We start from the raw sequence: 14,228 nt of genomic DNA on the forward strand, positions 1-14,228 counted from the left end.
ACCAGACATTGAAACTCACAACAGCGATAATGAAGCTGTATCATGACCAAGCTCAAGGCTAGGGACGCCCCCCGCCCCCCCGCCCCCGTCCCCCTCAGGGCCAGGGAAGGGCCACTGGGGCTGCTCCGAAGCCGGGCACTCCCGGGAGCGTCCGCCAGATGGGGTCAGCGCCAAGGGACTGAGCGGTGCTGTCCCCGCCGTCGGTCCCTCCCAACCCGGCCGTGGGTCCCGCCCGCCAGGGGAGGAGGGCCCTGGCGCCCCGTTCGGTCTGGTCTGCGCCCACCGGGCTGAGCCGCCAGAGAGCCAGGCGCGCACGGCCGGGAGCGCAGGGCGCAGGGCGTCGGTGCTGGGACCATGGCAGCCGCGCTCCTGCTGGGCCTGGCGCTGCTGGCGCCGCGAGCGGCCGGCGCGGGGATGGGCGCGTGTTACGACGGCGCGGGGCGCCCGCAGCGTTGCCTGCCCGAGTTCGAGAACGCGGCGTTCGGCCGGCTCGCCGAGGCCTCGCACACGTGCGGCCGGCCCCCCGAGGACTTCTGCCCGCACCTGGGCGCGCAGGGGGGCGCCGGGGCGCAGTGCCAGCGCTGCGACGCGGCGGACCCCCAGCGCCACCACAACGCCTCCTACCTCACCGACTTCCACAGCCAGGACGACAGCACCTGGTGGCAGAGCCCGTCCATGGCCTTCGGGGTGCAGTACCCCACCTCGGTCAACATCACTCTGCGCCTGGGTAAGCGGGGCTGGAGGCACCACCGCCATCCACTTCTGACCCCACCCCATCGCAGGCCAGAGGCCCCGCTGCTGCGCCCCTGGGTTGGCTGTAAAACTCCGATATGGGTGGGGGCTGCTGAAATCTCACTTGAGTGCAGCCGGTGGCCCCAGACCCAGCTGGGGAGCCCCCGGAGCTGGAAGGATAGGCGGGGATGCTACCTGGGGCTGGAGGCCTTGACATGAGCTGTGGAGGGGCAGAAGTCTCCCCCCAGCCCTTTCCAGAGGAGCGCATCTGGGTGCCCCGGGATGCTTGTTGTGGGGGTGAACTGGTCTGCCCCGGAGGCAGGAACCTCATCTTGGGGCTGCTATCCCCTTTGGGGCCTGGGTGAGTCCCTGAGGCTGAGCAGCCCCCGGGGTGTCCTGGGGCAGGAGCCAAGGCTTTCGTCCCGCTTTCGTCCCCGGGAAGGTCCAGCCCTCTGAGCAGGAGCCGGGCTTCATGCTGCTGGTGGGTAGCTGGACCGGGTGGCATGGCTTCTCTGCTCTGCTTGGGCCCCCTACACCCCACCCAGGCCAAGGTGCAGGAGCCTAGATCCCTGGGATTCAGGATCCAGAGTCTGGACCCAGCCCTTTGCTCCGGGGCCTCCCTCACTGCGGGACTGGGAGTGCCCCTCCCCCCTCCAAGCCCAGCCCAATCCAGGACCTCCCGGCCCTGAGCAAGGTATGGGACCTGTTGCTGCCCCCCCCCCCCCCCAGCCTTTTTGGGGAGGGGTGTTCCCACTGCTCCCACTTCCTTATCTGTGGGTCCAGAACCTCCCTAAGCTTTGAGAACGCAAAGCATTTTTATAACTTCTTTTGGCTGCTCAGTGTGACCTGAGGCTATTTACAGACCTTGTGTATTCTGCTGAGAGCGAATATTCATACATTTTGCTGCTGAAATCTCCTTTGAGTACAGCCTGTGGCCCCAGACCCCGCTGGGGTGTGAATAGAGTGCGGGCTTATCTCTCTAAACTCTGAAAAGTTTGGAATTGCAAAACACATCTGGACCCAAGCCGTTTGGAGAAGGGTTATGGGATTGCAGCCCCATTTTTCAGACGAAAACAGTGAGGCTCAGAGAGGTTAAGTGTTTTGCCCAACGGCACACAGCTGCTAAGTGCAGTCTGGATGTCAACATCTGTGTGCAGTATATCCAAGGTCAGAGCAAAAAGTCCTTGACCTGAGCGTTGTCAATGGAGCGGGCTCTTCCTAGCCCTGGGGGCAGTGCCTTGGGGCAGTGACATTCAAGTGAGGTGGGGGGCGCTGGGCCCTTCAGCAGAGCATGCCGTGCTGGCTGTGACCCCCAAGAAGCTCAATTCTCTGGGCCTTGTCCCCTTCCCTTAGCCTGTCAGGACCTCGAGGTGGGACTTCTAGATGGGCGTGGTCTCTACCCAGACAGGGCGACCGGAAACCAATGGGGGAAGAAGGTTGCGGGGGGAGGGGGTGGCTGGACGGGGCTGGCAGGACCCCAAGGCCACAGGGGAAGGAATCTGGGACAGGATGGGAGGTGTGAGGGAGACAGGCTGTTCCATGACAGAGCATGCGGGTTTAGCTGACGTGTTACATGTGTCGGCAGAATCCAGGGGCAGGCAGGAGGCTCAGCCCGGCACCACCACACCAAGGTGGGAGGGGCGGGGCGGTGTCTGGATTTGGGGGCAGGTCCCGTCTCCCCAGCGCTGGCTGTGGGCCGGGCCCTGTGCTTTGCGGCGTGGCCTCCTTGGACTCTGCCTAGAACGCTTAGCGGTGGGGAGTTCCAGCCCTTCGGAACCAGGGGACCTGCGACCGAGCCCCCGCACCGAGCCAAGGCCTTACACGCCCTCACCCCTGTGTGCGCACACACCAGCGAACCTCACTCCGCACCTGTGTTCTTCCACTGTGTCTACAGCATCCGCGTGCTGGGGGCTCCGCACGCGTGTGCACGGGGAACGAGAAGGAAGGAAGGAAGGAAGGAAGGAAGGACAATGTCACCTCCTCCGGCTGTGCTTCTGGGAGTCGGAATAGGGTACAAATCACAGCTCAGGCCCCGCACAGCCAGTGGGTGGCAGACAGCGCCCCTCCCTCGCCTCGGTGTCCTCTCTGTAAGATGGGGATAAGCGTGGCCGCCTCCCGGCAGTTAATGCAGGCTCCGTGAGCTCAGGGCGGTCGGCCGGGTGCTCCCCGGAGCTGTGACAGTCCTTGCGTGTGACCCACATCACTCTGCTGAGAGCAGCTCGGGCTGAGGTTCCCTGGGGTGGCCCCTCCGAAGGGATTGAGACATACTGACGGAGTTGGCCCACTTTGGGTCCCGTTGGCCTTCCGTTTGCTCCAGGCGAAGCCATGGTTGCGTAATATCGGGGGAAGAAGAGGTCTGGGGATGTCACCATGTTCCCAGCGGGGCCCCGTCATCCGGCGAGGTGGCCTCTCCCTGCCGGCTCTGCTGGGGGAGGGAGAGCGGGTGGCCGCTGGCCGTCTCCTTGGGGGAGTGGGTGAGGGGCAGGGGAGGAGAGGCCGCTGCCAGCCCCCTGGTGGAGGTCGCTGCTTTCCCAGCCCCTCGAGCTCAGACATCTGGTCCAGATCGCGGCTGCCGGCTGAGCCTTCCTGTCGGGGATGAAAGGCAGCAGCGGGTCTGGCGGCTCCTAGCCCTTTGCTGGGGCCACGGAAGAGGCGGGCTGGGACCTGGTGGCGGGTGGGGGGGTGGGGGGAAGGTAGATGGTCATCAGCGGCAACAGACATGAATCGGGGGGCTCTCACCACATGCTAAGAACCCCGCTGAGCCGGCACCCCAAACGCAGCACCATTTCTTCTTTCATAGCAGGGAAACTGAGGCGCTGAGGGTGAAATCAGTTGCCCAGGATCACACGGCCATACAGGCAGACCCGGGGCCCTCCCCACTGCCCTGCCCCTGGGAATGATACACTGTCCCGGGCAGTTCCAGGCGAGGGGGGCCAGCTTTGTGTTTGGCCGGGGTTGGGGGGATCTCTTTGTTCACTTTCTTGGATTCCCGGGAACCCCCAGGAGTGACAGGAAGACCCTCGAGTCTCCGTTCTCTGAGCAGATGAGTCCTGAGCCCCCAGAGAAGGGGCGTTGCAGGAGGAAGGTGGGTGGGTTCCTGCCTGCCCGCCCTCCAGCCGGTCCCCACTGCCCGTGCGCAGGTGGCTGCTCTGTGCACCCACTCAGGCGTCTCCGGAGGCTGTGGCGTCCGGCCCTCCGAGGACGGGCTGGCCAGGAATGCGACGGGATTTATGCTCTGGGAACACGCCAGGGTGGCGGGCCCTGCTGGGACCTGAAGGATGGCGGGAGGGGACCTGAGCCTGAAGGACATCTCAGGTCAGGGGACAGCACCGAAGCGGGAGGCTGATGAGGCAACAATGGGACCCGCTCGGTGGGGGCTGGACCACGGGAGGCCCCTGAGGGGCCCGAGGCCAGCTGGGTCTCCTGAGCTTTGGCTCCACTGAGTCTTCCTGTCGAGTGGGTGGCCCTGTTTGAATTGGCTGAGCCCGGCGCTGGGGGGCCAACTCCTCCTTCCTGCTCCCTGGGGTTCTGGCTGGAATGCGGGGGCCCAGGCAGGTCTGGAGGTCAGGACAGCGGTCCTGGTCAGCCTCCACCCTCAGAAACAGTCCCCCCCGCCTTGACCCCAGGGCCCAGCCGGCTCCGGCCGCCAGGACTGACCCAGGCCCAGGACTGACCCAGGCGTTGCAGGAGGTAGAAGGCCCAGGAAGGACGCAGACACCTCCGGACTCCCCTACCCAACCCCACCCCCACCCCCCACTCTGGCTGCAGCCAGCTGCCCTTCACGGGGCTGTGAAGGGTCTCTCTCCTGCTCTTTGCAGATGTGATCGCACTTCGCTGTATAGTGTCTCCTCCCGCTTCCTTCTGGATAACCCGTATCCCCTTCGTAAGCAAGTGAGGCCTCCTGTGCCTGTCTCTGCACCAAGCCCTGGTGACCCAACTGTTGGCTGTGCTGTCTGCCCCACCCTGTTGAGGGGTGACCTCCTCCAGGAAGCCCCCCTGGGTTGGGCAGAGGGCCAGCCTATGCGTTCCTGCAGCCCCTCACCCTTCCCCGTCGCAGTCGGGACTGTGCTGCGTTGTGGTTTGGGTTTGTGTGTGTTGGTCACGCTCCGAGCTGCGGAGGGAATGCCTGTTCTCACGGCTGGACCCCAGCGCCCAGCGCCGGCCCCCCGCGCAGTGGTGCCCCGTGAATGTTGGCCTGGCCAATGAACGGTTTAACAGCTAACACCTGACCATGTGCATGCTACATGCCTGGGACTGTTCTACGTGCTTTGCAGGCATGTACTTATTAAAGCCTGTTGTTGTTATGCACGTTGTAAAAACGGGGAACCCGAGTCACTACTTTCAAGGCGCTTACCCAGTTAATCGGGGGGCGGTTAGGTATGTGGCCCAGGCCACAGAGCTGGTCAGTGATGGAGCTGAGACGTGAACCCCAGCATGTCACCGCGGCACTTTCCCTGGCAACAGGGAGTGGGTGAACACGTGTGAATGAACGGCTCCCCAGCCTTCCAGGCACATCCACACTCCTAAGCCGTGGCCTTCCCAAGGGCCACAGCCCTCCTCCTGGCCCTGCTGGCTCCTGCTCCCCCCCCAGCTCCAGCCACTCCCCCCTCCTCCCATCCCCTGCTCCCCCATCTCCATGTCAGCCTGCCTCCAGCCGCCTCCTCCCCAGCCCACGCCCCTGACTTGCCTGTTGGGATTGTGGTCGGCGTTCAGGACGCCACCTGCACCTCTCGCCCAGTCCCCCACCTGAGCCCTCGACCAGGTAATCCGCGCCTCCTTGGATGTCACACACCACCTCAAACTTAGGGTCCGAAAGTCAAGGCACCCCTGTTCGTAGCAGTACTGTGCACAATAGCCAAAGAGCGGACGCACCCCAGTGTCCACTGGAGAATGAACATGCAAAGTGTGGGCTATTCGTATAGTGGACTGTCACTCAGCCCTAAAAGAAAGGAGATCCTGATGCCCGCCATGCACGGACAGGATGCTGAGTGAAGAAAGCCGGGCCCAGAAGGACAAATACGGTATGATGTACTTATACCAGAGGCCCAGTGCACAACATTCCTGCACGCGGGGAGGGGAGGAGGGTCCCTCAGCCCGGCCTGCGCCCGCTCGCAGTCCGGGACCACTTGGGATGTAGCAGTGCGCCAAGCGGCAGGTGGCCAGGGAGGAGCCCAGATCGGGGCTGCCGCGCAGCTCACGCTCATCCCAGCCCGCTGCGCCTGCTTCCGCCGCTGGGAGAAGCTCCTGACGCTGTGGCAGCTGTGCTCGCCAGCCGTGAGCCCGGCTTCTGGCTGAGTGGCTCTCCCCCTGTGGGAGCACACTGACCACCCAGGGCGGGGGGGCAGGCAGCTCCTGCATTGAGCGTCTGCCCCCTGGTGGTCAGTGCGCGTCATAGCGACCGGTCGTTCTGGTTGTTCCGCCGTAACGGTCTCTTAGGCTTTTATAGATGATGTCCCTAGAAGTCCAAATCATAGACAGAGAAGGTAGAATGGTGGGGGCCAGGGCCTGGGGTTGGGGGAGTCGTCGTGAAACTGGTAGTTTCATTTGGGGAAGATTAAAGCAGTTCTGGAGGCGGGTGGTGGCAGTGGTTGCACAACCGTGTGAATGTACTTAACGCCAGTGAACTGTGCACTTCCAGTGGTTAACGTGGCGACTTGTATGCTGGGCTTTTAAAATGAAAAGGCGCGGGCACCCTCCCCGCCCCTTGCCTCTCCAGGTGCTGAAGTAAGAGCTCGGGGATCACTGTGACTCTTTCTCTGCCCGTTGACTTCCTCGCTGACCAGATCACTAGCTCACTTTCTGGAATGTTTTTTGTGTTTGCCCTCCTCTGCGTTCCCCTCACCCCCCCTCAGTGCCCTGATTTATTGGAATGATCTTGAAAGTCCTGCCACCTCTGTTTGCAAACTTGTCGTTGGTATATTTTAGTCACGTCTCAGTTCAGACCGGACCCCAGAATCCTTCTTAACACAGAGCCCTGGGCGATAATTCTATCTAAGAAAGTGGGAATATGCTCATTGACCATCACGCCTTCACAAAGATGGTGGCACCCACAGCCAATAAGGAAGGAATATGCTATTTGACTGCCATGCCCTCAAAGATGGCAGTGCCCACAGCCACAAGATGGCAGAGCCCAGTCCCCTCAGCCCCACTGGGGTGGCAGGTGCACGGCACAGCCAGGCCCGCGCCCAGGCGGGTCCGGCCGTATCGCACACCTGCCTCCGGAGTCCCCCAGTCCCCTCAGCCCCCCAGCTGCCCAGGGCTGGCCCGAGACGCAGGCAAGCCTCGGATGGCAGCTGCCCAGCCTCCCAGGGCTGCCCGAGGCTCAGGTAACCAGGGCCGGCCAAGGCTTGTGCTGCCGGCAGTGGCAGCAGCAGAGGTGTGATGGGGGCGTCGTCTTCCCCTGATCGCCAGATCGCCTCCTGCCCCTGAGGGCTCCCGGACTGTGAGAGGGGGCAGGCCGGGCTGAGGGACCCCCCTCCAGTGCATGAATTTTCATGTACCGGGCCTCTAGTGTCAGATAAAGTCTGTTCACTCTCTCCAGGTTAGACAATAGGCTTAACACTCTTGGTCCACATCTGGGGTTCAGACCCTCAGCCCAAAGATGAGAGAAGTGTGATGGGCCCAGCAGCCCTGCTCCAGCCAGGGTCTCCTGGTGCCCGGCACTGTGGTCATGGGGGTTCCCCATCACCTAACCTGCGAAGAGCTAGGGCGGGAGAGGAGGACGGGACGGGAGCCGTGGCGGCAGATGGTAGAGCTGAGGGCCCTGCTGTGCCCACCCCGTAGGCCGGCAGCAGCTCTCTCCACCTGGTTCCAATGCCCGAGGCGGGCCGGGCGGCCTCACCCACGCACTCCCAGCTCGGCTCCCTGCCCTGCCCCCTCCAGCCCCACCCCCAGTCCATGCTCCCCAGATGGCTCCAATTAAAGGGCTTTGTTTGGTTTCCATTTTCCCAAAATAAGCCTCCCTGTGCCGAGCTCCTCTGCCTGGCCGTGCCGGATGTGGGCCGGCTGGCTTTATGACTGACTGCCCCGCTGTCACTCCTGACGGGCCCTGTGTCCCAGCTGCTGGGGGAGGACATGGCTCAAGGAGCTGGCTTGGTGGCCGTCTTCGTGGACACCGGCACCCCCTTCCCGGGCAGCCCTTTGCTCTGAGCATCCACAGAGCCCTGGACGGACGGGCGCCGGTTCAGATCAGCGACTTTGGGGCCAGACAGGCCTGTGGCTGACTAGACTCAGCTGTTTTCTGCGTGATGTTGGGCAAGTCCCTCATCAGTAAAACGTGCACAACGTTGGGACTGTTTGGGGACGTCTCAGGATACAGTGTGCGGAACGCACCGAGCAAGGTGCCTGGCACATAGTAGGTGCTCACTAAATGCTGGCTGTTTGGGGTCAGGGCTTGCAGACACACTTGTGGCATGTCAGCCATGTTGTTGGGCCTGCCTGTCTCAACGTGGTCACTGGATCATAAACTCCTTGAAAGTACAGATTGTGCTTCGTCCTTCCTCACGCATTCGGCGGGCATTTAGTGAGCACCTACTATGCGCCAGGCGCTGTGCTCAGCACGATGGATTCACAGCCCTTGTCCCAAGGGGGTCAAAGACTAGTGGGAGAAATAGGCAAGTGTTTACATAACAGGGTGCGGGAGCCCAGGGTGGCTGGGGGACCCCAGGGGGGCACCCAGACCCCCCCCCCACCTTCAAGGATGAGTAGCCATCAGCCAGGAAAGTACGTGGGACGAGGGCGTTCTACACCCGGCGGAGGCGGAGGCTGGGGTATGTGGTCGGTTCGCTAAAGCAGTGGGATGAGCAGGGATGTGTGGGAGCCAGCCAGGTGAGGAGTGGAGGGAACAGCATTCCGGGCAGAGGGAACAGCATACTGGGCAGCCGGGGGTGGGGGGGGTGGTGGGTATGCCAGATCCATGCTCTATCACGCAGTGTGGCCCCCGTTTACATTTGGGGATGACCTTTTGGTCCAGCTTTCCGGCTGGGAACATACCTGAATCAACCTCACCCTGAAGCGCCGTCAGCCCCTGGGGCTTGGAAGGGTCTTGTTTAATTAAATTTAATTCTTGTTGCTGCTTAGAAGACCTTGGTGTGTGTATGGGGGGGCAGGGGGGTGCTTCCCAGCCTTCAGGTTGCCTCTGGCAGGAACCTTTTCATCACAAAGCAAGGATTAAGTTGCTTTCTTGCCTCTTCTAAGGAACTCTCGCAACAGAAAGTGCCTGCTGAGTCTCTGCGATGTTCCGGCACCTTCTCTCCCCTCCGGGCTGGGCACGGAGGAGGAAACGCAGCCCGATGTTTGCATGAAATCCCAGTGACTGTCTTTTTCCGATCACGATCACGCGTCTAGCTGCCAGCTACCTTTCAAGCGGCTCCAGCTCCCCTCCCCTGCGGGAGGGCTCCGGCTGTTCCATGTTTACCGGGGAGTCTGGCGGACCTGCCCCCCAGCATCCTTTCCGGGGCGTGAGCGCACATCTGGGACAAGTCCCCACCTGGTTCCCTGTGGAGCCGGAGCCGGAGCCGGAGCCGCCACCAGGCCGCCTGACCTTGGCGCCAGCCTTGGCTCCGGTACCGCGCACGCGTCTTCCGGGGGACGTGGGGTTCCAGTGCCAAGCTGCGCGCAACGGAACTTTGCAAAACATCCAACGTGGCAAGCCGGTCGCTTAAAAAAGATTTTTTTAAAAATGTGTTTTCTCCAGCTTTTAAATTAAAACAAGCTTCATGAGAGAAAATCGGGGAAATGCGGAACAATTAAGGGAGGACGCCACTCTGCCCCGAGGACAGTCACACCTCCGGTGTGCTGTTTCTCTTTTCTGCCCCTTCTGTAGGGGCTTTTCGGTAGAATTAGATGATTCTGAAGGGTGAGTCTCGTGTCTTTTCCGTTCCACGTTCTGGCTTCCGCTTTGCACATTGGAGACCAGTTGCCGGCTGTTCCAGGGGCCGCCGTCATCCCTGAGTTGACACCCTAATTTATTGAGCCCTGCGGTCCCAGTGTCCCCCTCGGTGACGGTGTTCATGGACTTAGGTTCCTTTCCGTGTGGGAATTCCCAGAGCGGGGACTCTTGTGCAAAGGCCATTACGGCTCTTTCTCCGTGTCACCGAACTGCATTTCCAACGGGCTGGGATATATACATGCACAGGGGTCGATAGGTATACTTATAGATATTCGAATTTTTCTTTCATTGAGGTAAAACATGTATAACGTGAAATTTGCCGTCTTAACCAATTTTAGGTGTCCAGTTGAGTGCCATTAAGAAAAGAGCATTCATGCCCTAGCCGGTGTGGCTCGGTGGATAGAGCGTTGGCCGGGACTAAAGGGTTCCGGGTTCCATTCCGGTCAAGGGCACGTGCCTGGGTTGCGGGCTCGATCTCCAGTGGGGGGCATGCAGGAGGCAGCCGATCAATGATTCTCTCTCATCATGGATGTTTCTATCTCTCTCTCCCTTTCCCTTCCTCTCTGAAATCAATAAAAATATATTTAAAAAAAGAAAAAAGAAAAAGAAAAGAGCATTCAGTCCTAGCCGGTTGACCCAGTGGATAGTGTCGGCCTGAGGACTGAAGGGTCCCGGGTTCGATTCTGGTCAAGGGCACGTAGCTCTGTTGCAGGCTCCATCCCTAGCCCTGGTCAGGGCACGTGTGGGAGGCAACCAGTCGATGTGTCTCTCTCACATCGATGTTTCTCTCTTTCTGTCTCTCCCCTCCCGTCTACTCTCTCTAAAAATCAATGGGAAAACATCCTTGGGTGAGGATTAACCAAAAGCAAACACACAAAAGCACAAAAAAGATGCCGAAACCGGTTTGGCTCAGTGGATAGAGCGTCGGCCTACGGACTGAAAGGTCCCAGGTTCGATTCCGGTCAAGGGCATGTACCTTGGTTGCGGGCACATCCCCAGTGGGAGGTGTGCAGGAGGCAGCTGATCGATGTTTCTAACTCTCTATCCCTCTCCCTTCCTCTCTGTAAAATATCAATAAAATATATATATATATATTTTTAAAAAGCACAAAAAAGAAAGCATTCACATGATGTGCGGCCATCACCGCCGTCCATCCGCAGAACCTTCTCACCCTCCCCAGCTGAGGCTCTGTCCCCTCCAGACACTCACTCCCAGGCCCTCCCCAGCCCCTGGCACCACCGTCTCCTCCTGTCCCTGTGCCTCCTCCTGTCCCTGTGCGTTTGGCTCCTCTGGGGACCTCGGGTAAGTGGGTGGCGTGTGGCTTGTGGGACTGGCTGATTTCCCTCGGCATCTTGTCCTCGGGGCTCATTCCTATGGAGGCAGGTGTCCGCATTTCCTTGCTTTTTAAAGCTGAGGCGTGAACAGCCCGTCGGGTGGATGGACCACATCCCGTGTGTCCGTCCTCTGTTGACGGACACCGGGGGTGTGCGTGTGAGCGATGCGGCTGTGAACGTGGGTGAGCCAGGAGCTCTTCAGGACCCGGCCTCCGTGCTTTTGGATGGAGACCCAGAAGGGGAATTGCTGGATCATATGGTCTTTCTATTTTAACATTTTTTAGAAACTACCAGACTTTTTATTTGCAAATGTACCATTTTACATTCCCACCAACAGTGCACAGGGTCCCAGTTCTTCCACATCCTCACCAACACTTATTTACCTTTTTAAAATAAAATTATAACCACCCTAATGGATGTGAGGTCCAGTTTATAAAACTATGTAACAGCTTTATGGAGATATAGCGGATCCACCATATAAGTCACCCATTTAAAATGCTCAATTCCGTGGCTCTTAGTATATCTACAGGGTTGTGTACCCATCACCACAGCCAGGTTTTGAAAATTTTCATCACCCCGAAAAGAAACCCTGGACCCACTAACATCACCCCCACCCCGGGACCCCGCCTCCCCCAGCACGTGACAACCACTAATCTACTTGCTGTCTTCATGGATTTGCCTACGTGAGACATTTAATATAAGTGGCATCATATGTAATATGTAGTCTTCCGTGATTAGCTTCTTTTATTTATCGTAATATTTTCAAGGTTCATCCATGTTGTAGCGTGTGTCGGTACAGACGGCCCCCAACTTTTGATGGTTTGACTTACACTTTGCCAGCTTCGCGATGGCGCGAACGAGATGGGCGTTGAGTAGAAACCCTGCTTTGAGTTCTGAGTTTCGCTCTGTCCTCGGGGCTAGCGAAGAGCGGCGGGACGCCCGAGGTGCGGGGCAGGGCCGCGAGGGAGCAGCCCGCATCTGCAGTGTGCTGCGTTGCCGGCGTTTTCGGCTGCTGTGTCTTGTGGTTTTGCGTCCCATCATGTCGTGTCTCCTGCTTCTGGTGAAAAGAGGAAGGCAGGGACTCTTGAGAAGAAACCCAGGGTAACTGCCCAGCTGCGGGCTAACGGGAGTGCGTGAGCACCTTAAGGTGGGTTAGGGGATAGTAAATGCATTTTTAAAAAATATATTTTATTGATCTCAGAGAGGAAGGGAGAGGGAGAAGGAGATAGAAACATCAGTGATGAAAGAGAATGATGGATCGGCTGCCTCCTGTACGCCCCCCACTGGGGATGGAGCCCGCAACCCGGGCCTGTGCCCTGACCGGGAATCGAACCGTGACCTCCTGCTTCATAGGTCGGTGCTCAACCACTGAGCCACACTGGCTGGGCGTAAATGCATTTTTGACGTACAGTCTTTTTGACTTGCGATGAGTTTACCTGGACGTGACCCCATCGTAAGTCGAGGAGCGTCTGTGCTTCGTTCCTTTTTATTCCCAAATACTGCCCCGCGGTATGATGCTCCTGGTGAGGGCTTCCGAGGTGCCGGGAGTGGTCAGTGGCCCAGGGGGGGAGCAAGGCGGGGTCCCTGGCTGGGGCTGCGAGGGGATGCTTGGTGGAGGTGCTTTGCAGAGGAGGGGCGTGCGCCGAGGCTCAGAGAAGCAGGACTGCAATGGGCCGGGGGTGAAGCTGGCAGATGTGGGAGGGACAGAGCGGCCCTGGGGGGCCTGTGTTAAGGTTGGGGTGTCTCCCGCTGCAGGGAAAGCTTACGAGATCACCTACGTGCGCCTGAAGTTCCACACCAGCCGCCCCGAGAGCTTCGCCATCTACAAGCGCGGCCGAGCGGGCGGCCCGTGGGAGCCCTACCAGTTCTACAGCGCCTCCTGCGGGAAGACCTACGGCCGGCCCGAGGGCCTCTACCTGCGGCCCGGCCAGGACGAGCGCGTGGCCTTCTGCACCTCCGAGTTCAGCGACATCTCCCCGCTGAGCGGGGGCAACGTGGCCTTCTCCACCCTGGAGGGCCGGCCCAGCGCCTACAACTTCGAGGAGAGCCCCGCGCTGCAGGTCCGGGAGGAGCAGGGCGCGGGGTGCGGGGGCAGGGGCGGCTGGGAGGCTGGGGGTCCAGGGTAGGCGGTTGGGACTGGGCTGCTGGCGGGACACGGCGTCCAGGGACCACAGGAAAGTCTAAAGCGGCAGGACACAGGGAGACCCATGAGATTCCCCGGGTTTTCAGATTTTATTATTTATTTTTATTAAAATATATTTTTATTGCTTTCAGAAAGGAAGGGAGAGGGAGAGAGAGAGAGAAACATCCACGATGAGAGAGAATCACGGATCAGCTGCCTCCTGCACGCCCCACACCAGGGATCGAGCCCGCAACCCGGGCATGGGCCGTGACCGGGAATCGAACCGTGAACTCCTGGTTCATAGGTCAACGCTAACCACTGAGCACCCTCTGGCTTTCAGATTTTTTTTTTTTTTTTATTTTTTTTATTTTTTTTTTTTTAAATATATTTTATTGATATTTCACAGAGAGGAAGGGAGAGGGATAGAGAGCTAGAAACATCGATGAGAGAGAAACATCGATCAGCTGCCTCCTGCACACCCCCTACTGGGGATGTGCCCGCAACCAAGGTACATGCCCTTGACCAGAATCGAACCTGGGACCCTTGAGTCCCCAGGCCGACGCTCTATCCACGGAGCCAAACCGGTTTCGGCTGGCTTTCAGATTTTAAACAACAGAAGCCTTTGTTGTGTCTAGCCAGGGGTCCTCAAACTTTTTAAACAGGGGGCCAGTTCACTGTCCCTCAGACCGTTGGAGGGCCGGACTATAGTTTAAAAAAAAAACTATGAACAAATTCCTATGCGCACTGCGGGCCCGGGATGCGTCGGCTGCTAAGCAGGACAGGCAGCGGCACCCGGCGGGCCGGATCGATGTCCTCGGCGGGCCGCATGTGGCCTGCGGGCCGTAGTTTGAGGACCCCTGGCTCTATACCTTTCGTGGGCACCTGATGACGAACTTGGTAGAAGAGGGCGCACAGGCAGACAGATGGCCCTTCGTGGCCTCCCGTGTCAGAGCCTGTGGCTCCCGGGAGCCGGGGGACAACCACCGCCTCACCTGACCCCTTCCGGCGGGGGTGGGGAAACTGAGGCCTGGGGAGGGGCTCACGTGGTGGGAGGCCCAGACCAGACCCTGAGTGTGCTGGCTCCTTCCAGGACCCCGGCTCAGGGCCTCACGCCCTCCCCCTGTGACCCCACCAGGCTGCCCACCCCGAG

The 14,228-nt window shown here is 59.8% G+C and overlaps 1 protein-coding gene across 2 annotated transcripts in view; it reads left to right on the plus strand.

The window, feature by feature from the left end:
- Positions 1 to 330: 330 nt before the first annotated feature.
- LAMC3 (laminin subunit gamma 3) overlaps positions 331 to 14,228 on the plus strand; it is a 59,006-nt gene continuing 45,108 nt past the window's right edge. For both annotated transcript variants that reach the window (XM_080667830.1, XM_080667831.1), the window contains exons 1-2: positions 331 to 727; positions 12,712 to 13,016. In XM_080667830.1, the coding sequence (XP_080523956.1) occupies positions 355 to 727; positions 12,712 to 13,016 (678 nt within the window). In that variant the 5' untranslated portion in view covers positions 331 to 354. The remainder of the gene's footprint in view (positions 728 to 12,711; positions 13,017 to 14,228) is intronic.

Source organism: Plecotus auritus, assembly GCF_963455305.1.
Source record: "Plecotus auritus genome assembly, chromosome: 5".
Lineage (NCBI taxonomy): Eukaryota > Metazoa > Chordata > Mammalia > Chiroptera > Vespertilionidae > Plecotus > Plecotus auritus.